General features: G+C 43.2%; 1 protein-coding gene across 3 annotated transcripts in view; it reads right to left on the reverse strand.

Annotated features, from left to right (window-relative positions):
• flna (filamin A, alpha (actin binding protein 280)) overlaps nucleotides 1-9020 on the reverse strand; it is a 44989-nt gene extending 35969 nt beyond the window's left edge. For all 3 annotated transcript variants that reach the window (XM_070967608.1, XM_070967609.1, XM_070967607.1), the window contains exon 1: nucleotides 8537-9020. In XM_070967608.1, coding sequence (XP_070823709.1) covers nucleotides 8537-8906 — 370 coding nt within the window. In that variant the 5' untranslated portion in view covers nucleotides 8907-9020. The remainder of the gene's footprint in view (nucleotides 1-8536) is intronic.
• Nucleotides 9021-23710: the final 14690 nt, after the last annotated feature.

Raw genomic sequence — 23710 nt, forward strand, 5'->3', positions numbered from 1 at the left:
CACACACACACACACACACACACACACACACACACACACACACACACACACACACACACACCAAAAACATCTAAAGACTTCTCAAATAATTTGTTCGTAGCTTTATAACTTCGACATGAATTCAGCTTGTAGCCTCAAACATCCCAAAGAAAATCTGTGACCTGGAGCTCCAACCTCTCCTCCTCTCCTCCCTCTAACTCCATGCAACAAGCCACACTGGAGCTACTCTACTTCCTCCTCTTCCTTTCAACTCCTTCTAGTCATCCTCTCTCCCTCCCTCCCTTCCCTTCTCTTCACTCCCTCCACTGGAACAAGTTCCTCCTGGTTTTTTAGCCTTAAAAGGGCAGAAGCAAACTGGATCTTGGCAGCCCTCCAATTCCCTGGGCTCTGGTTACAGGCAGAGGGAGGAGGGAGGACAGGACAAGGGAAGGGAGGCAGGAAAGAAAGTGGAAGGCCAAGAGAGAAAAGAGGAGGGAAAAAGGCAGGGAAAAGTGCTGTGTGAGACATTTTTAAAGCCAGCACTGACAACAGCACCCACTGAGGATGGGCTGAGATATGTTCATTTGAGTGAGGAGACCAGAAATGCAAAATAAAATTTTTTTTTAAAAAAGCAGGAGAGAGAACGTTAGTTTCAAGGGATAGGCAAAGAACAAAAAATGAAAAACATGAGAACAGGGAGCAGGAAGAAGAGTAAGTTAAGAGAGAGGCTGAGGCAGTGAGAGGAGGACACCGGCACCACATAAAATAATGAATGAGAAGGTTTAATTAATACCATGCAGCTCTAATCAACTGTTTGTTTCCTGGAAACATCTGAGAACTATGATCAACCATAAGAGCAGAGTTTAGATTTGCAAGTAACTGATAGTTCTTGGCCTGGCAAAAATGACTCAGGTCTGGAAAAGTAGATCCCCTCCAGATGCGTTTCTGGCATGGGAGCCCAGGCTGTGTCTGTTTGTAGGTAAATACATAATGACAGTAAACAAAGCACACAGCAAAAACTCTAACCACTCTGCTCACTCAGTGCACTTTTCTGGGTTTGATCTCCAACATTTTACATAAGAAAGAATGTTATTACATTACAAAATAAGGCATCATTGCAGTTTATCTTAATATCTCACTTAGCAACTGCAGTTTTTTGTGAGTTAATTAAAGAATATGTTGCTTTGTGTCTGCTTGTTCAGTCTGAACATGAGCCATGGGGTGCTGGGGCATGTTTCCAACTCTGATGTAATGCAATAGCCTGAATACCACTGTACTGAATGGGAATGTGCACTCTGCTAATCCTCAGTATCCACTTGACCAGTCCCCTTTTGCCTGTCCAGACAGGAAGTTATGTTAATGATAATGAGCTGGCAGGAAGTGATCCATTTTAACATAGTGGCTAAAATCTCCGTTATCTCATACTCTGGCCAACATTCATCTCTGCCCTACACCACCACAGCCCCTGTCTCATGCACTTTTATCTTGTTTCTGAAACGTAAGATTAAAATTGATGCTGTGTGATATCCCTTACACAAGCGGGTTCTCAGTCTACAGCCGGGGTCTGGGTCTGGGTCTGGGTCTGGGTCTGGGTCTGGGTCTGGGTCTGGGTCTGGGTCCATGTAGTGCTCTCTGCTTGTCTGATGACTGATACTGCAGCTTTAGCATGACTGTTGTAATTACTTCAGGACATTTAGTGTAAACCTGCATTAACTGATGTTGTGGCCACTTAAGGGCAGCAGAAACGAGCCATAAACACTGGCATATTATCACTTTATGAAGTTGATATGGTGAACTTGTTAGCAAACAGTGGCTTCCAACAGAACTGTAGCAACACTGACATTCATTTGGAGTTGTGCCTCTCGAGGCCTGATGAATCTAAGCCCAAGAACTACTCTCCTTTTAGCTCTGTTTTGATCTCCACCAACTGCTCACAAATACTGGATCTTTACCTGCTAAATGCTCCACTATGTTCACCAGCTAGTTGCTGCGTTCGTCTGTCTGCTGAAAACAACAACACTGATGAAGTGAAGAGAGTGAACTAAAACAGGAAAGATGCAGGCTGTGAAATCAAAAAGGGGAGTGAAAAGACAGTGGAGCAGAGGAGGACTGCAGAGTTGGTAATAATTCATTCTTGGCGAGCGAGTGACACTTTTCACATTACATGAAATCATTTGATCCATTGCTAATATACAATATCGATTGGAGCAGCTTCAAGTACATACTGCTCAGAACTGGAGTTTGGTGATATGACAGAAAGTGAGACTATTGAAATGAATCCACTATCAGAGGATGATATTTACACCAAGCTCTCTAATATCCCTGCTTAATTTGCTAATATACTGTAAATTAATTACCAGTAGTGCTTTACTGCAACATTTAATTAACATGTTAGATTTTTGTGTCAATGTGATGCAGTGATTTGATATGACTTGGCATTTTGTTCACTTTCATTCATTCACCATTACACAGATTGTGCTGACCGAGCCAAAGTGTGCATGGTCTTGCGATCTGCCTTTGGAGTCTGAGTAAATACAGTGCATGTAAACACTGAGCATCACTGCTGCTGGGTGGCAGCTGCAGTCCAAATCTAACACAAGGTAAATCAACGCAGGTAGAAACAGTCATAGTGAGCAGCCACTCCATCCCCATCACTGCAACACAGCAAGTTAGCTTGCAGTCAAAACCTCAGTGTAAGGAGAAAAAAAGGGTTTTGGTAACTGTCTGATTATTCAAAGGTGAGTCAGCTGTTTCTCTTAATGACACCTTTTATGATGAGCTCTCTCACAGACCAGTCTTTTCTTACTGTGTCCCAGCACACCTGACAAGGTCATTCTCCACACATACAACTCTGATTCCAAACAGAGGTTGGGACACTGTATAAAATGGCAATAAAAACAAAATGCAGCTATTTGCAAACAAACAACAGCAACAGTTTTCCAAAGTGTTCCTGAGTCCATGTATGAATCTCCTTTATCCAATCATGTGTTCACAAAGTGGTGAACCTCTCTCCATCCTCGCTTGTGAACAACTGAGTCTTTCCAGGATGCTCCTTTCATACCCAACCATGATCCTATCACCTGTTACAATCAACCTGTTTACCTGTGCAATGTTCCAAACAGGTGTTTCTGGAGCATTCCACATCTTTCCCAGTCTTTAGCTGCTCCTGTCACAACTTGACTGAAACATCAAATTCAGAATAAGCAGATATTTCCAAAAATCAATGAAGCTGATGAGGTCAAACATTGAATATGTTGTCTTGTGCTGTTTTTAAATGGAGTATATGTTAGAGAAGGATTGGCAAGTTCTCACATTCAGGTCGAGGTTATACACTTTACACTGTAACTTTTTAAAGAAGAAATAACACATTCTTCCTTCCACAAATGAACATTTGAAGTAAAATGTTCTAACCCCTGCTCTCTTTAATACACTACAGAGTTTTCTTGCTGCTTGTATTATATGATCCACAGTGAGTGGAAACTATCATTTTTGAATGACAATTTCATTCTCACTGAAAAACTTTGGAAATCATGATGATGTGACACTTGTTGGTCTGTACCATGTTTTCTGGAGAAAGATCTGAAGGCCAGTGTATCTCTGCAGCACAGCAGTACTTTATTATAATGCTTTTTGTCACACATTTTACCTTTATCACAAAATTGCAGCTTGGGCAATTTGGATAGTGCCCTTGGCAAGTTCGAATAATATTTTTATTAACAACAACAACAATAATGATATTAAACTGTTCAGCAGAATTTTCTGTTAACTGATATAACGGAGTTAGTTTGCAAACTTTATTCCTTTGCTTTGCTTCCGCTACTGCTACACTACATTTTAGCATTTTCACAGATAAATATATCAGGGAACATGGCTTATTTTGTTTGTTTCACTGCACTGGACAGCTGATCTGTGACTTAAGTAAAAATGACATGACTAAAAACAGTCTAGCTGTAGCACAAGCATAAAAAGCTGCACAGCAATATGTAAAGTTTGCCAACATTAACCACCATAAGCTGTGGGTCAAACTAGATTACGTAAGACTGTAGCATTAAAATCTCTGCTGAAATGTCTTTTATTGCTTAGGAATTCATTTTTTCCAACTGTAAAAGGAAGATTATATTATCTCTTTATCTATTAAAAGTCAGTCTAACTTTAACTCAGATGAGCACGTCTCATTTCTAACAACTAGTTTTGCAAAAACACAAGCATAACTCTGCTGTGAGTACACTGATCTCCTTTTATCAGTACTGCAGAGCAGATTTCATTATTATGTAACAAAGTAACGGGAGGAGACAGCCCAGTTGTTGCCACACAGGCGTCTGTCTCAACCTGCATGTTTCTGCTCCCAGGCAAAGACAGGGGAGCCGCCAGGTACGAAGTTACACCACAGCTCTGTTGCTTTCACATCCTGCCTGTGTGGATGACGGGAAGAGTTTGGCACAATCGCTGCCACCGTACTGTTTCGACAAACTCCACACAGGCTCAGTCAAGCACAGATAAAGATGGTTTTGTTGAAGGTTTTGAAATCTGGGCTGGGCTGCTGACAGGACGGAGCAAAGATGCTCCTGACAGGAAGCTGACACAGAATGAACCTCTGCACATCATTTAATTAATAAAACTGTCACTAAGTCTTAATCTGCTGAACAGCTAATGTGCGTTTAAGCTTTGTTGCGCATACACACACGCACAAACAAGGAGATGCCAAGTGAAATGATTGAGCTTGTTCAAACATGGGTGTGATGAGCACAGTGGAATATGCACAGATGCGGTCTTTACACATGCACAACAATAATATCATCACAGAACTCAAGATTTACAGATCAGATGAATTTGAGACTTTTCTTTAATCTCTGCAAACTAAACATACAGAGCCTGGCCAATCACATGGAGAGTTTACAGCTTAGTGACTTGACAGTGTGAAACCCAGCGAGCCTGAGCCTGTTTGATCAGTGCTACAGTCAATGTCTCTCCCTCATTCACTCCACTGCCTGCTAGATGGCAGCCTTGACACTCTTTAACTGCATTCCTGACTGAATGCATGAAAGTTTTCCTCTGGATTTATCAGTAATCATGTGTCTGCTGCTGGTGCCAGATCATGTGGGATTTTGTCAAAACTGCAAGAGAGCGAGATTACCTGTTGGGCTGAAACCTCATCACAGTGAACACTGAAGTGCAGTCTGTGCTGGGAATGCGAGGAGACTGCCACTGGGGCTGGACACACTGCAGGTTGGTTAACTGTTACGATTCTCTTATTTCACAGCCTGCTGCTGCGGCCGACATGGTAACAACAGCGGATCCATTTCGAGTGATGACCCTTATCTCAGTGATGACACACTGTGATTAAAGCTGGTGGAGCAGGCCACAGTTTGGCAAGCGTTTGCTGTTTAACTTCAGGCTGAAACAATGAGTTGATTAATCGATTAGTCAATGGCAGAATATTCATCGCCAACCATAATCCATTTTATATAGTGCCAAGGACAGGACACTTTCCATATAGAGCTGGTAGACCATACTTTTTATGTACAGAGACCCAAGCACTTGCTGGTCAATTTATTGTTTCAAACGCCAGTTTGTCCTTTTTGTAAACTTGTTCACTCGCAAGAGTTAGATGAGGAGACTGATACCACTCTCATGTCTATGCACCATGAAGCTACAGCCAGGTGATGTTATCTTAGCTTAGCATAATGACTGCAGACATGGGAAATAGCCTGTCTGGCTCTGCCCAAAAAGTAACAAAACAATAAAATCTTTCCTTCAAAAGTTATCCCCCCCTCTTTGTCACCATGCCTCACTGCCACATGTCGATACGAGCGCTATGGCATCGAACATGAGTGTTACACTCATGATTTGTAATATATGCCATTGTAGGCAATGGACATATTGGAATTTATTTCCAGTTGCAGGATTTTCATGGACATGCAACTGCATCTGCATCTGTAGAGAAGCCAATAGGAATGCCCTCTCTCTGAAATGACTTGTGATTGGTCAAAGTCTCCCGTCACAGGCTACATTATCTAAGCCTGAAAACAGAGCTTACAGAAGATTAGACTTCTCTCAGACCACTTGAATTAAAATATACTGAAAGGTTATTACAGAATTTATGAACAATGATGCAAAGAAGAAAAACATCTGGCTACCTGAGTGCACGTTGTATCTCATTTGTTTAATCCATACAAAAATCCAAGTGTAAATGAAAAGCTGTGGTTTTATGGGGGTATGCGGGGGACTATTTCTTGGCCGACTGCATGACTTCCAGCTAGTCACTGAGCCTGGCACATAACTACCCGAGAAACCACAACTTGTTGCTTTTAAACTTGCGTTTTGCATGGATTAAACAAAAGATGGTGATTAGTGAGCGTCAGAGGTGTGTTGGTGATTTATTTATCTTTTCACCTTTGGGACAGATCTGCGCTAGATGTTTCTTCATTTCTTGTCTGTATGCTAAGCTAACCAGCTGCTGGCTCCAGCTTCATATTAACCATAAAAACATGTGAGTGGTATGTGAGGAAAAGCATGGACTCATGGTGACAGTGTTACACTGGGTGCTGGTGCATATCAATACATGTCCATTTTTAGCAAGCAAGCAAAAAAAAAGTGAAATGAGAAATGAAAGAGGTGTGGACATTAAGATCCTGTTTGATCGTTATGTCCACACATCTTCAAAGTCATCAATCAGGGAAATGAAACTAACAGCAGAAAATGTGAAAATAAAGTTTAAAGTAAGCTGGTGAAAGAAAGCAGAAAGACAGCCAGAGCTTCAGACCAAAGAAAGAGGGAGGGAGCTTGTGCATCATGCTGAGCAGTGATGGCAGTTTGGTAATTTGTGGTGAGGGTTGCTTGCTGGGTGTGCCCATTTTCTGCAATGAAAGGAGGAAGTAAAAGAGGAGAGCAGGCTCCTCTCTCATCTTCAGATTAAATGACTCAAGAGGAGCAGCTAGGATGGCAGTGAGTCAGCTAGAGGAACAGACAGACAGACAGACAGACAGACAGACAGACAGACAGACAGACAGACAGACAGACAGACAGACAGACAGACAGACGGACGGACGGACAGACAGACAGACAGACAGACAGACAGACAGACAGACAGACAGAGCTGACTAGGATAGCTCATTGGTGCCTGTTACTGTGGCCTGAAAACCAGCACAACACACAAGCAACTGCCATTATGATCCATTTGCATAGATGGTATATGTTATTGTCCCCCACAGTCTTGATAAACACAGTCTCTGCTGATCTGATCTGTCCACAGCAGCTCCAGCTCTTCATGTCCACCAAAATGAAGGTCAGGCTACAGTAGCCTTTGACATGAGCTTCAGACAGTGCTATCAGCTCACCTGCTGGCTGCAGCAGGGAGCAGGAACATGTGTGTGGAAACCATGAGGTGAGCCAGATGCTCCCCAGCAGGGGATGACAGGGACTCACTCATGTCTGATTCACACAGACTCAGTCACAAACCTCTGCCTTTCCTTCTGACCACAGAGTTTCTGTCCATAAAGGCTTTGTCTCAGGGAGCAGTGTTGCTGCCTGCCTTTGCTCCAGGTGTGGGGAGGGTGAAACATCTGATACAATTAGTCATGCCCATGCAATTTCAACAATGGATTGAATTAACGGTTAGATTAAATGTGGAAACAAGTTCATGAAAGACCTCTGAACCTCTGTGAGAGCCGCTCATTCACTGCAGTGAGGCCATTTACTAGAAAGTGCAACACGAGAAGGCTATATTGTCCCAGTCAGCTCAGGGGAAAATGACTTTAATTCACTTGCCATCTGATAAACAACTGCAAAACCACCAGTGTTGTGAGCAGGCAGGCAGCTGCATGTAGGCAAAGCCCATTAAACCCAGTTTTATGTCACCAATGTGAGCCAAGTCCTGCTGAATGCTGTGAAGATCCAGCCCCAGCCCACTGCACGACATGAGCATAGACAATAGCCCTGTGTCTCTGTGTGCGTGTGTGTGTGTGTGTGTGTGTGTGTGTGTGTGTGTGTGTGTGTGTGTGCAGGATCAGCTCTATCCTTCTAGGCCTGAATGACATCCCGGCCCACAGAGTTTGGCTCGGACCGGCCCAGCCCGGCTCAGGCAGCAGAGGAACACAGAAAGCCTGGGGCCCCTCTGCACAGTCAGACCCCCTCCTCCCAAAACAACCCGCCTCAACTCTGGACAGCCAGAGACAAAAGCACAGCGAGCCTGGACACCAGGGAAACGCCTGCTCTCTCCCTGAAAACACACTTGGTCATGTTACCAACACCAGCAGCTCGAGAAACTGCTGGACTCAAGTGTGTTTCACCACTTTCTTGTTAAGGTGACAGATTTTTTTCTACTGGGCAGCAACATGCTCAACTTTATTGCCTCTGCGCACATGCATTTGACATTATAGTCCAGTTTATCTGGTGCCCAGCACTGCTCAAGTAGAGCAGACAAGAATGCACAGTGATCAGCTAATCAAAAAGGAGAGGCCACCTGAATGAGGCGGCGGTCAAAGCCCAGCGCACACACTGCCACTCATTCATGCCATTCTGCGCTCATTCTGCGCGTGCACACACTTCTCTGACTCACCTATCGACACCAGCTTAATGTTCTCCTTGTCCAGGAATTCCAGAGCCACCGACACGTTCTCCAGCTGCATCTGGCGGAAAGTGGGCCTCTGGTTGTACTTTCTGAACATCTTCTTCTGGGACAGGACCTCCAGGAGCCCGATGAGCCGCAGCCCGTCGCTGAGGTCCGTCTGCAAGTTGCCGATCCTCTTGTTGACGCATTTCAGATGCTCGTTACACCAGCGAGTGAAGGTGTTCTGCTGGATCTTCTTCCACGGCGCATCCTCGGCCAGGTCCTTCTCCGTGGCGGGCATTTCTGCGTCCTTGTCCGTGGAGAGAGCGTTGGGAGCGGGCGCGGCGCTCTGGTGGAGCCGGGGGTGTGAACCACTCATTTTTATGGTCTCGACTGTCTCTCGGTTCGCTGGCTGTTTTCTGGGTGGAGTCTGCTCAACTTAGCGTGGCCGCTCCCTCTTTCTTTCTCTCTCTCGCTTTGCAGCTTGTCTGTGTTTGAGGGAAAGAAAAAGAAAGAAAGGAGTGAACACGCGAGATGACTTATAGCCTGGAGGTAGAGATTTTGCAAAGAAAGTAGGCGGTTATGGCACCGGGAAACAGAAAAGGGAGTCATTTTGGATGAAACTGATGGCACAAGTGAAAAACTCGCCCTGTGAGGCAGCTCAATGTCAGCCATGACTTTTTTAACAATAAATGGACTCAGATTTGAACTCTTAAAAGATTTCAGTCATACATTCAAGACTAACAGAAGCTGTGTTTGAGAGACGATAGTAATCATCGACACACTTTAAATTATTCTTTCACACAACCGCAAAGCTGTCCAGATACTGGACCTGAATCCAACTTTACAGCCTTTGAACATATACCTGATAATTCCTCCTCATCATGCCAGCCTTTAGGCTCTTTTCTGAGTGACACTACACCACGTGCAGAGATGAAGGGCCCATGTTCAGGGTCCCTGTGAATACATGAGCTCATCTAATGCTCATGTTTATGGGTCCCAGGCGGCAGAGAAATAAATATTTGAGATATCCAGAGGGATGTGAGCATCGCTGACTCCTCATAAGGTCACAGAACTCTGTTTGTCTGCTGCTCTGCATGCAGCTTTGTTCAACTTCACTTTTCTGTGCAGTTGTTTGTGTCAAAGCGTGGACAGTGTGTTTGTTTTTTGGACGTATGTGTGATGTCACTCTGTGCAGCCTTATCTTTAAAGAGGTTATGGTGTGCGATCAGTCAGACACTGAATGTCTAGACAAAAGTCTGACCCGCCTCCTCTGTCTGTCCTCAGTGTACTGACCAAACAGCTGGATGAGATCACACACCAAGTATGCACTATATGATACACTAATGACAGATGGAGGGTTTTATAGGAGCAGTTTGTCAAAATGTAAGTAATGATGGGCAGGTTAATTATTAGTCCATTTTCAGTGAAAGCTCTTTGGGGGTAGTTTTATCAATTGTATTTAAAAAAGACGTCTTTCCTCAGGTCTCCCTCAGCATGTAGAGATAGATTTAGATTGTCTATTCAGGTCTGTTTCATAATATGGAGAGTGACAGTACAGAAAGGAGATAAAGAGGGGATGAGGTGACAAATATAATCGAGATGTCTTACACATGTTCCCACTGTCTTTTCTGATGTTCAGTTTATTGGTTACAGGGGGTGAGGGGTCCTCCTCAGCCTGTGAAACTTTATATACGATGGACATGAAAGAACACAGAATGGGAAAAGAACCCTGATGACGTCATCAGGGTTGTTTTGAGTTAAGGTGCTTTCAGACAGTGAGCAGTCACCACTGCAGCTGCTGCCTGGCAACGTCTGTGTTTTGTATTATGAATCATGGCAGCGTGCAACATCACTCACGTGGCTCCTGACTATGTCTGATCCTACCAGGTCTTACATTCAGGCTGCCTATACCACCTAATCTCATAAGGTTGCTAAATACACTGGGCTGTAGCTCAAAATAAAGGACACTGTTAACAAAATGTTACGATGAATGTAGCAGGTTCTGCCTGGTGGCCAGACTGGATGATCACACTTTGCAGCTGATGTTGTTGCGGTACTGTTTCATTTCATTGATCTGTGTTCTCTGCTCGTCAAGAAGTGAAACATTCAGATAACTCAGATACAGTAGGATCGTCTCCTGTATTGATTCCCTCACTGTATTTTCGGTGGTTGCCATGGTCATGCAGTGAGTGGCAAGTTGAAAAAGTTGAACCTTCATAATCGATAGTGGCAAAGAGCTGTGCATGTTCATGAGAGCAGCAGCTGCCCCCCAAGTTCTTACTGCAGCACCTTTAGGCTTGAGATTTCCCCAAAAAACTGGAGACATGGAGTTTGAAAGTTGAGGGCATTTAACAGGCCGTTATGGTCCAATGACAGATGAGCTGAGCTGCATCATGCAGTACTATTAAATTGTAGGGTTAGCTTGATTCAAACTAGGGACTAAAAGTCAGGATATCCCAACCTATTCACGAGTAGTAAATCACTGTAGTGTCCCTTTAATACTGACTAACTCGTTTCATTAAATTTGCAAACAACTACACAAACAAGTTCACATCTTTGGATCGTTTTTCTTGCTGTTACAGAACAGCAGTGGCTATAAAGACAGAGGGAGAGATGTGACTCTGCAGCTTCTCTGACTAAATAAGGAGTTCAGTGCCAGGAGCCATGGTGTGGCTAGGAGCCATCAAGAATGCTTTGCCTTTGTGTGTATGTGTGTTTGTGTGTGTCTGGTCAAGGGAGAATCTGAAGAATGCCCCTCACTCCCTTAAGAACCCTGGAGCCCCAAGCCTTAATAACACCCCAATAAAAGAGCCCCATTAGTATATCACACACACACAAACACACAAAATCCAGGACCAGCATGCCTTTCTGTTCATGGGCCATTTGAAACAATAGAACAATAGATTTTGATATTGTTAAGCAACTCGGTCCCTAAAGATGCATAACATGCTCCATTTCACACCTTTCATTACGTACAATATCAACTTGTCACAACAGTTTATGGGCTTTGGCCATAATTACAATATAAGGTTTATGACGTCAGTGGACTGTGGCAGAGCAGGGGAGCAGCGCAGACTAACAGCAGCACACTATTAAAAAGCAGAAGTAAGATTCATAAATGTGACACAGCACTGAACTTCAGAGAGCACAACAAAGTGAGAGCTTAGCAAACTGGAGACATCCTCGCTGCATAGCGGGCTATTGTTTCAATGGAATTTGCCATATAAACAGAAGACAAAACACAGGGTGGGAATAGAAAGAGCTGAACAACACACATTAAACTGTCCCAGGATCTGAGGATCAAACTGCCCTCTATGGCTTGTTATTTGGCTCCCCCTAGTGACTATTTAGGATACTTTTTTTTTTTTTCTGTGAAACGGCATCTGAGTGGGCTCATGGTTATCAATCAATCAATCAATCAATCAATCAATCAATCAATCAATCAATCAATCAATCAATCAATCAATCAATCAATCAGACACATATCATATAACTTTAACACACTCCACTGCACTTCACAGAGAAATGTAGTGTACACTACATTGAATTGACAGCTGTGTTGCAGATTTTACATGCAAAACATATCAGGAGCTCCTAAAATATGATGCTATGATGTGGCAGGATGCTTACATGTGGTGATTTACTATTAAACCTGCCAGTAAACCATAAAACAGGCTACACAAGTAATGATAACCAACAATACAATATCTTTGCTAATATTTGCGTACTTCTACTCAAGTGACCTTTTGAAGGCGGGACTTTGGTATGCAGAGGAGGATTCTTAGACTATGATAAACAACTTTAACTGTTGTAAGGCATCTGAATTCTTCTTCCATCACTGATATAAAACAAAGGTGAGTTCCCACACGTTTTGATGAGGATATAGCCAGTGCCAGTTACTTGGGATCAAATGGTAATAAAAACACAATCTAAGGAAGATCTCAGTGTTATTAAGGTTTCTGGAAACTGAGCCAAATCCAGTGGTGAGCTGAGCAGTAGACTGAAATCCTGTACTGTTCTCACATTTATTTAACATGTTAGGCCTCCAGCCAAAGCTTACAACAAGTTCAACAGCAGCATAAGCTTCACTTCCTGGATCAACAGAACTACAAGCAACCCAAAGCATGGAAAACACAGTTCAGAGCACTAAACGCAAAATTTTTTGCACCAGGTACAAATAAGTACAGCCTGAGAAATAAAGAACTTAGCTTAAAGAGCAGACACAGTGTGGTGCTGTGTGATGATAATAGTATTCATCAGATAAACTGCTTCATATGAATATTAAGAGTACTGAGAGTCTGTGGTGATTATTACATATTAAATTCAACATAGATAGATTCATGTAGATTAGTGAACTGTTGAGATGGACTATCCTCTCAGTGATACTACCATTATTACAGTACCAGCCTGTGACGCCAGCAGCTTCTCATCATCACTCACCACACCCGATCAGCCGCAAGCCGAGCAAGGCAGAACTCTGCAGCAAAGGAAGTTTGATGAACGTTCCACGCAGGGCTGCTAACCACTTGACACATGCAAATAGAGTGGTGTAGAGAGCAAGTCAGATGCACAGATTACAGCAGTTATGGCTTTCCCCTGAATTTCCTGCAGACAGTATGTGTGTGTCTGTTGGTACTTTGGTGGCTGGCTGAAAGTAGGCCAAGTGTCAGATAAGGACAGGTTGGTCTACATGTTTACACTCCATACTTTGTATGCCAGTACCCTCTTCCTTTTCTCTTAATGGCTCTCACCAACTTTTATCATCAAGGAGTTATGACACCAAGAAGGTGCAGTAAGTCATGGAACTCGCTCTCAAGCTTTTGGCTTGGCCTGCAGAGTTGGTAAACATGCAACAATGTGAAAACACGCATTTTTCTCAACCATGCTTTAGATGAAGGGTGTGCAGGAATGCTATGACATCACTATGAAATCTCCTGCCAGGAAAGCTGAAGTAGGAAGCAACGGGTTACATTCACCATGAGAATGAAGAGGAACATTCCAGTCTCTCAGCCTCATCATCAAAGAACTTTAAAAGAGAGGAGAGGATCATCGTCACTTCCACTTGACACTGTCTTACTGGGAACAACCCTGTTGGAACCATGTTCATGACATCACAGATCTCAGATTTACCTGCTGCAGCGACTTGTCCAGTCACATGAACAATCAGCAGGCCCATTCCAGAATCTGCACAAACAGACTGGAGATGATTGTTGAAGCTGCTTTTGAATTATGTTTTTTTATGGGGGGAGGGGGGACATTTCACCATGTTTTTTGGGAAGATTGTAGTTTTCTGATAGTATATTATTAAAGGTAAATGATAACTGCCACACCTAAACATGGCATCAGTGTGCTGTATTGGTAACAGTACGATGCAGATTTGGGGGAACAATTCTGAGGTAAAAACAAGCAACAAATCTACTTAGAATTCTTTCATTTGTAAGTTACTCTGTTTATCTGGACTCAGATGGTCTGACTGGTCTGAGATCAGCTGACCCGTCTGGAGGATCAATAAAGGATTGTCTTATCTGAAATGCATGTCAGAAACTGTTTGAACATACCTCAGTATGATCGCTGATTTCTTTATGAAAAGGTTTTTGCTTGTTTTGATTTCTCATTCTGTGAAGAATCTCATGCTTTTGATGGTGAAACAGATGGATCGTGGACATCACAATATCTGCACTCTGCTTTATATAATATATCTGTATTCTTACATTTTATTGTCTCTTATCCCTTACACCTCCAACCTGGTTCATGTTATTTGGACTGTGTCCAGTATTGCCTGTGAATTTAAACACTGATCGCAGTCATCATTTTACATTATAATAGGCTGCATCTCTAACATTAAGCATGATGTTGTCCTACCATAGGCCTGACTGAACAACATATAGAAAAGTTTCCACACACACACACACACACACACACACACACACACACACACACACACACACACACACAGGTATATAGTGTAGGCTATCTTTAAATGTCAATAGCTTCTTTCGAGATTCCAACTGAGGGCCCCAGTTTTTTATGAGTGAGGATCCGCAATGAAATATACTCCACCGTCCTGAACGTGGACCAGGTGGCACGCCCTCCTGCGGTGTGAGACCGGCTCCCGGCGGCGGAGGGCGCAAGCGGCCACCACTCGGCCCCCGGTGAAGAGCTCCAGCGCAGTCAGTGTCCGTGTTTTACCTTATTTGGTGTGGAACCCCTAATTGTAACACCGGCGAGAAACATCGACACGCTGCCGCTGCGGCAGCGTGCGCGGAGGAGCGTGCTCGTGCGCTACAGGCCATAAACAAACGTCCTGTGTAGGAATGAAGTGAGATGGATGGATGAGCTCCAGCGCCGCACATCCAGGGTTACATGGTCTGCTGTGACGCCCTGACTGAGTCAAACCATCTCACTACATGCACGTAAATGTTCTGTGACCTGCTCTCAGGTTTGGTGTCACCTCGACCCTAAAGGGACCCACACACCAGCAGTGGAGAGCAGCTTCAAAGCTTCAGACACTTTAGGAAAGCTGGCGGTGCGTGAGGCGTGGCGCCGCAAAGAGCAGCGGACCCTCCGGTATCATCTGTCCCAGCACCGATATCATCTCCCTGCGCTCCAACACACTCACAGAGCTGTCACACATGATCATACATGACAGAAAACTCCATGCCACCCATTCCCAGCATGTGACCTGGACCGCAACCACAGCCACTCAACTCACATGAAGACTTCAGTGAAGAGTTCATCTGAAGGGAAACATGCAGCATCACGCCAACAAGTCTACAAAACTTACATAAGTGTTGTGGTCTGTGGTCCTCAAGTGTCTCTCCGGCCACTCAGTCACTCCCTTGCAGTTACTTCGGTGTGTGCTGCACCGAGGTCCCGGACCTCCCTCCCCACGCGCAGTCCCGGTGAGGGTGGGTGTACTGGTTGGAGCTGACTGTTGGCGCAAAGGAAAGATAGAGATGGTCCCTCCGCTCTTTTGCTCTTTTCTACCTCTGCGTCTGTCTCCTTTCTCTCTCTCTCTCTCTGTCTCTCTCTCCACAGTGAGAGCCTTAATTGGTAAACGGTTAAAGAGGTGCAGGGGGTGTTTCTCTCTCTCTCTCTCTCTCTCTCTCTCTCTCTCTCTCTCTGCCATGTGCCTCTCTTTTTTAACACGACTGACGTCATAACCGCGCCTTCAGGGTTTTAAAGGTATGATGTGACCAGCTGTGCAGTACCACTACCACTACTACTGTTACGGGGGGGGGGAGAGAGAGAAAGACGAAAGACACATCTCTCTGCACCATATGTCCTCTCTTTCCTGTTACCTGTTATTGTTCAGACAGACTAGTGGCCATGGGGAGCCGTGTTTCTCTCTCAGACCCTGCTCTGACTCAATACAGGGGAGGGAGGGGTGTGTGTGTGTGTGTGTGTGTGTGTGTGTGTGTGTGTGTGTGTGTGTGTGTGTGTGTGTGTGTGTGTGCTTGAGTGCTCTCCAGCTGAGCATTGGCTCAGGAAACAAGAATGTTCGGCCTCTGCTGTGCCCTCTACTTACAGTTCATCAGTCTGCTGGGAGGATGGAGGGAGGAGAGGAGAAGAGGAAAGGGAGTGGGGGCGGTGGAGGCGGAGGGTTTGGGGAAGAGGATAAGTAGAGATTACTGATTGAAGAAGACAATAGCAAAATCCTTTGAATACCCCTGAATATCCATTACTTCCAGGATCTACTTCCAGGACACAGTAGGTATAGAGATGAAGCTGTTTATTTAGTGAGAAGGAAAACACTACTCAATCTTTCTTCATCTCTCTTAACATTGTCTTCATTGTCTTTTCCCTTCTAACTGAGCCAGTTAGCACTAAGCTACCAGTTTCCCCCTGTTTCTTTATGATGAAATAAGATATGCTCAGCAGCTATTGGCTGTAGCATCATATTGACTGACATGAGAGTGCTATGGAGGACATGAGGGAGAGGGAAGGATGTGATGGATAAAAAAAAACACAAACAACAAAACTTAGTTAGCAGTAGTTGTTATCAACTTGTCTTTTTAAGCCTGATTCATTTTTCTTTAAAGAGGCGAGCCATGAAATTGGTCTATGTGAGCGAGTGTGAATCAGGGTGTATTAATGAGAGCCAGATGTTTGCTGTTGTGGTTGTGAGCTTGTCCAGTCGGTCAGTGACATCATCTGTATGCAACTTGTGGAAGTTACATCACCAGTCTGTTGAGGTAAACACACACACACACACACACACACACAAACACACACACACACACACACACACACACACACACACACACACACACACACACACACACACACACACACACACATTTTATTTAATTGAAGAGAGATGGAGCACAACAAATAAACATCACATTTTTGTGACAAATCCCATACACACCACTGTGCTCTGCTGCAGCCAAACATTCACTACCATGGTCATGCAGATGATACTCAGATATATATCCCAACAACTTACACCTGCTATACTGTCTAGCAGAAATTATGTGTTGGGTGTTCCAAAGCTTTGTCCAACCAAATGAAAGCAAATGACAAATAACTGCATTTGGTCATCAAAAGTCAATTCCCAGCGTGCAGAAGTCTCCCTCTCTGCACATCATCATCATCATCAAACCTGTAGCCGGAAACGTGGGCGACCTCTCCTCTGACAGTCAAATCAGAAATGCTGTCCGGTCCTGTTTTCCCCCAGAGTATCTCAAAAATCAGGGCTCCTTTCCTCATAACTACTGATCTTATGAGTTAACAAGCTGAAGTTTCCATCGAGAGCTTCTCAACATCATCTGTCTGTGGTGCTAAAAATGATGTTGAACACAGTTTAAAATAACTGCATAATTTTCTGTGATATTTTAAAAATACATACATCATAACACATCTCTGCTAACTTTAAAAATGCTGATTTATTTCACTTCAAACATCACTCAATGAAGAACATCACTGTTGATGATAAAAGTATGGACTTAAAATGAACAAAAACAGTAAAACTTGAATAAATGTGTTCAGGTTCTGCAGCTCACAAGTGGGTAGGTGGCGCTTGTTCAAAATTTCTTATATATATCTATAATTTATTAAGTGTTTATACTTGCATATATCTGCAGCTCCAAACAACATGCCGGGGTCACGGTCAATGGAAGTTATGTCTGTTACTGTTCATGAGATGAATTTAGCAGTGACTAATAGTCGCCTGAGTGCAAAGCAAAATACAGCCTGGGCCATTATATTTCCTGTTTTTATGATTTGACGATAATGCCTTAATTCTACATTAAATGATAACCAGTATACTATAGTATACAGTATTATGGGATACTGATGATAAAAAGGATGTGTGCCTTCCATTTTTGGGCAAAGAAAAGCCAACATTTGCCAGAGACCAGGGACAGGGACAGTCCCAGGTGGGTGGCTGGTCAGCTGGGTGGACACTGCTTAAGGAGACAAATGTTAAGGTAATAAAGTAACTCGCTATAATGCATTACTTTACTTGTGGGTTACAAGAATATTGATTAATATGTATGCAATAAAAAGTAATGATTATTAAAATGTTTTGTGCCATGTAGCACCTGATTTGCAGACAATGATTCATTAAGAAAGTGATCCGTGGCCTGATTCTCATACTGTATAGGACTTAATCATTACACACTTGATTATGAACATACAGCAGCCTCCTCATGTCAGTCATTCATCTATTACTGCATATGGTTTCTGATTTCTTGTTGTCTATTGGGAACTACTGAGAATTATGACTACCTGTTTTCAAAATATGTGAAAAACAAGCACAAGATCTCAGAACAAAACAACTGATCTCATTTAATTCAGCATGTGATGAAGGTACAGGTGTGCATATGTGATAAATTAGCAAAACTAGCAAGTGATAATAAAAAAATAATAAAGATGAAAACGGTGGTTCCACAGAGTGAGTCCAAAGGTGCAAGGGTGAGACAGAGTGATGGAAAAACAGAATCATGCTGAAATGGTAGCAAATAGTGGAGACTGAGTCTGGGGGGTGTAAAAGGGCAGAAGAAGAAGAAAATGACAGAGCGGCAGATTCAGAGAAAGTGGTTAAAAATCAGGCAATCAGGGCCAGCTGACAGTCTCACAGCAAGGCTTCTCTCTGCCACAGGAGCTGAAGTGGTAAACTGTTTAACCTGATGGAGGAATGCCTGTCTAAGATGGACCTCGTGTATTTACTTTCTGCCATTTGTTCTCTGTCACACACACATATGATTGAGCTGAATTTAAACACACATGGCAATACTGACAAACTGCACACATTCTCCAACATTAATTCACTACCAACATGACTGAACAGACATGAGGCCTGAGCACTTAGAATAGACCCATAAACATCACATTAAATTCCTCTCGCAGGTAATTAAACACACATCTTCTGTCTCTTTACTCGCATTCCTTGATCCCCCCAACCCCCCCACCATCTGACTTGAACTCAAAGGCACTCACACAAGCACATAAAAGTGGCTCCCCTATGACAAAGTGGAGTAAGTATGGAAAAACATCACTCATTAAATGGAATGGAGTCCATATTTAGACATAAATAGGACAGAAAGATGGAGTGGCTTTTCTGACCAGTGGAGGCAGACAAATCAGACAGAAACAGTAGTGAGAGGGAGGAAGGACGAGGGATTGAGCGATGGTCACAAAGTACATGTGACCAAAATGAGGTGACATTGAGCCAACTCATGAGCGACTCTAGTTCTCAAAGATTGGTGCCACTTTGTAATGAAGCACCTTTATACGAGGTTCAGAAGTTGTAGCCAAGTTTTTTCTTTCTTTTTTTTTTTTAAGAAATGTTTTACTTTATATTTATCAATATTTGCCTATAACTGCAGATTTGGTAGATTAAAAACACTTTACTTTCTGACATTTAGAAGTTCAGCATGGGTGGCTTTTTCGAAAGTCAGACATCTATGACTATTAATCAGTGGATTACCAGCATGTATAACTACCCCTAACCCCAAATTGCCAAAGGAATTTGATACAACCTGGCACGCCAAAAGTTGTTCTTATGAATGTCTCATGACTGAACTGATAAATCAGAAGTTTGAAGCATTAGTAGATGATTTACAAACCATTAATTAAGTCATTAGTTACAGCTTAAAAACACAAACACTTTATACAATCAGAACCATTGACAAAGAATGGCTTGTTAGAAAGTGCTACCATTCTGAATCAAGCTCAAACTGAATCATAGCATGGCATTCGTTAAACAAGCTTAGCTAGAGACCAGTAAGAGGCTATATAAGTTAGTTTGCTTAGCCATGCTAAAGCTACACGCCTCTGACAAATTCCTCACTGTATAAAGCCTGATCACTGGCTAACACCCGCTAGGTGATGCTGACGATGTCGCCATGGTTTCATACTAAGGCTGCTTTGTTTAAGCCAAAGGCAAGAAGAATATAGACACAAGAGTATCATTCAAAGACAATCAGTCAGTATGTTAGGTCAGGGTTAGACAACAGTGTCACCTGTCAGAGGGCTAGTGGCACGATTCCCACTGTGAGCCTAATCATGCCTCAAAGCTAGAGATGCACCAATGCTGACACTGATACTGCATGTCAGTCTGATACTGAGTCAAATAGCTCAATCAGGTATTGTGATATTGAACTGATCTGGTTTTGGATACCATTATTTCAGTAAGTAACAATTCAGTACATTTTTATCTGTTTTTATTTGTTACATTTTGGTTTTTCAAAGCTCGGAAAGCAGTGTTTAAGTCAAGCCTGATGTTGCTTTACACATAAAAGGATGATCCCAGTCTCTTCCACACAGTGAGGCAAACAGCATATTAACATGCATCATGATCGTTGGTCATTTTAAATACAATCTACATTTTTCCTCATGAGCAATTGAACACATACAAATGAACCGTGGAAAGCTGAAATGAACTGAACAGTCAAACTTCTACGCAACGTTCTGCACAGGCAACAAGACAGCAAGCACAGCCAGACCACAACAGAACAAGAGCTCATTGTCATTACAGCACAAAGTGCCACTTAGAATCTCCTGCACCTGCATATACACTCCTTCAACACAGTTAATGTGTGGTATCAACTCCTTCCACAAGCACAGTAAACTATACTATGAGGATTTGGAGTCACAGAAGACAGTCAGGGCCGAGCAGAGTAATCACACTGACTCACTGAGCAGCAGACTCTGATGTCTGCTGTCTGAGTCACACACACACTAGACGTCAGAACTTGAGGAATAATGAGATGTTTGCAACTGTATTGTGTGTGTGTGTGTGTGTGTGTGTGTGTGTGTGTGTGTGTGTGTGTGTGTGTGTGTGTGTGTGTGTGTGTATGTGTGTGTGTGTGTGTGTGCTTTAGTGTCTTGCATATATGTGTGCTGTATGTCATGGAAAACATCTTAATATCTCTTTGAGGGATCCCCATCTGTTGAGTGTGTGTGTGTGTGTGTGTGTGTGTGTGTGTGTGTGTGTGTGTGTGTGTGTGTGTGTGTGTGTGTGTGTGTGTGTGTGTGTGTGTGTGTTTATTTTTTTGTATTCCCACATTATACAGTCTGATCAGGCTAAATGTTATGTGGTAGTCTTTAGCCAGCCTGGAGATGAAATCACTGATGTACTTGCATGCCAAGCATGTGTGTAAGTATATTGTGTAGGTGTGTGTGTTTGTCAGTGTGTGTGTGTGTGTGTGTGTGTGTGTGTGTGTGTGTGTGTGTGTGTGTGTGTGTGTGTGTGTGTACGCCAGATGTAGTCAAATCAGCTGGTCAGACCTGAAGGCACAGTAAGGTGACTAAACAGAAAAACAGCTGTAGATGTAACCTCATCTACACACACACACACACACACACATGCACGCACAGACACGCATACACACATGGCATCATCTCACCTCCCCTTAATTTCTAATCTCTCTCATCCTCTCTGCCCACGTATCCTTGATTTTTTATTTTGAGGATCTAGAGCTGTGGTCAAGATTACTTCTGTTAGGTTGAGACCCCTCAAAGCCTGTTCAGTCTGGGCCAAGAAATGCAAAGTATTGTATGTTTGTGCGTTGTAGTTGCCATGTTACTGCCACCAGAGGAGTATTGTGAAACCACTGGCGGGACATAAATCTCATTGTATACATGTCCTTGTGTGCACTTGCACAGTATATAAAATGGGCATCCACTGATGAAAACATATCGCTACTGGCAGTAAAAGAACTCCACAGAGTACCTTTAAAATATTCCAAACACCAGTTTAGCAAAAGTTCTATGAAAGAGGAAATGCATTCAACACATTCATGAGGCCTCAACTGTTCAAACAATGTGTTTTAGAAAGAAACTCTGAATGTAAACATAACTTTCTTTGTTTGAAAGAAAATGCCATAGGCTATCTTTCATTGCAGTGCCTTGCAAGCTCGTGCAGGTTGGGAATAGTTATTTACATGACATAATGAAAAAAATTATTACCTAACACACACAAAATATTGATTTTCTATTTCACAAAACCCACACTGAAGTTTTTTCTTTTTTTTATTTTACTTCGTTAGAATAGACAGAGTAGTTTGAGGATGGCTGTCAAAGTAAATAACGTTTCTGACTGTCTAAACCTTTTGGTGATCCCTGTGGTCCTAACTGGTAAACCCCACCTGTGTGTGCTGTATGAATGAAACTAACACTTTGAATCAGGTCTAGTTTGGACAGGGATGTGAAAATAGACTGTGGGACATTTTAGCTGCTTTGCTAACTTTACTAGAATGTCCAGTTTTCTCTCTCTCTTTTTGCTCCCTCTCTGGCCATATTAAGAAAATGACTTAGATTAGAGGAGAACAGAGAGAGAGAGAGAGAGAGAGAGAGAGAGAGAGAGAGAGAGAGAGAGAGAGAGAGAGAGAGAGAGAGAGAGAGAGAAACCTGGACTTCTTCCCAGATCTTCAGTTCCTGTTGGGTAATGAGTACATAGGGCTGAGGCAGGATGAGTGTGTGTCTGTGTGTGTATTCATGTAATCAGCACATGCACACTTTTGGAAGTGAGTTACAGTAAAAGCTGAATATCTGTGAGGAGCCAGTCTATCAGTAACTGTTGTATATCTGTGTGTGTGTGTGTGTGTGTGTGTGTGTGTGTGTGTGTGTGTGTGTGTGTGTGTGTGTGTGTGTGTGTGTGTGCGTGCTTGCATTCCAAATGGATATTGAAAGTAGATGGGTGTTCAGCATCAAGACAAGACATTCACAGGCTTTAAAAGGAGACCTGACTGAACTGAATGAATCAGACAACAGGAATCTATTGCTAGTAGCTACTGGCTATTTGGGCAATACACACACACACACACACACACACACACACACACACACACACACACACACACATAAAATCCCACATGCAACAAATATATCATCACTAAGATACAGACTGGAAAGTGATGTAAGTGCAGCTCTGAGGAGGGTGGTCTCTCCCCGACTGAATTCCCTTTGAACTTGTTTCTATATTCCGCTCTGTAAAGCTTCTTAGTCCACCCATCTGTTAATATAGGTTAGGGACATTTAACAACCTGGGAATGCACATACACGAGTACATTTAAACACTCTGACGCCCTTCTCCATCTACAAACACAGCCTTTTAAGGTAAGCTCTCCCTTCCTTTCTCTCTGCCTGTCTGTCTTTGCCTCCTCTCACTAACTCTGTGTCTGTCTCCATGAGCCTGCTTGTACACCCCCCCACCCCCAAACCACCACCACCACCTCCCCCACATTGTGTTTCTATCCTTATTTTTTCTGTTTTTCTGGCTCTCTCCCCATCCAAGCACTGTTGGATTCCCTCATGACCAGCGTGCCTCTCTTGGGTCTTCTACTCTCTTGAACCCATCTAAACAGAGAGGAGACATGAGAACAGTGGTGAACAGGCCAAACAGACCGAGTGAGGAAAAGAGCAAAGCAAACAAACAGAGGCTAGTAGCGCTGCAGAGAGATGAACTCTGGATACCAGTATTTTCTCTCCAGTCAGGGTGCAAAATGGTGTTGTGGGCTGGTTTTTGCAGGGTTGGCCACATGACAAGGCCAGCGATATACTCTCACTCAACTAGTTTCGAGGGCAAGATTATATTTCTTAAATTTGGGTCAGGGGCTGAAAAACATGAAGAACCCCTAACTGTTTATAAGTTGGTGGCTTCTGTGTGTGTGTGTGTGTGTGTGTGTGTGTGTGTGTGTGGTATCGAGATGGAGAGATGGGCTCCAGTAGTTT

This window comes from Chaetodon trifascialis, chromosome 8, assembly GCF_039877785.1.
Source record: "Chaetodon trifascialis isolate fChaTrf1 chromosome 8, fChaTrf1.hap1, whole genome shotgun sequence".
Lineage (NCBI taxonomy): Eukaryota > Metazoa > Chordata > Actinopteri > Chaetodontiformes > Chaetodontidae > Chaetodon > Chaetodon trifascialis.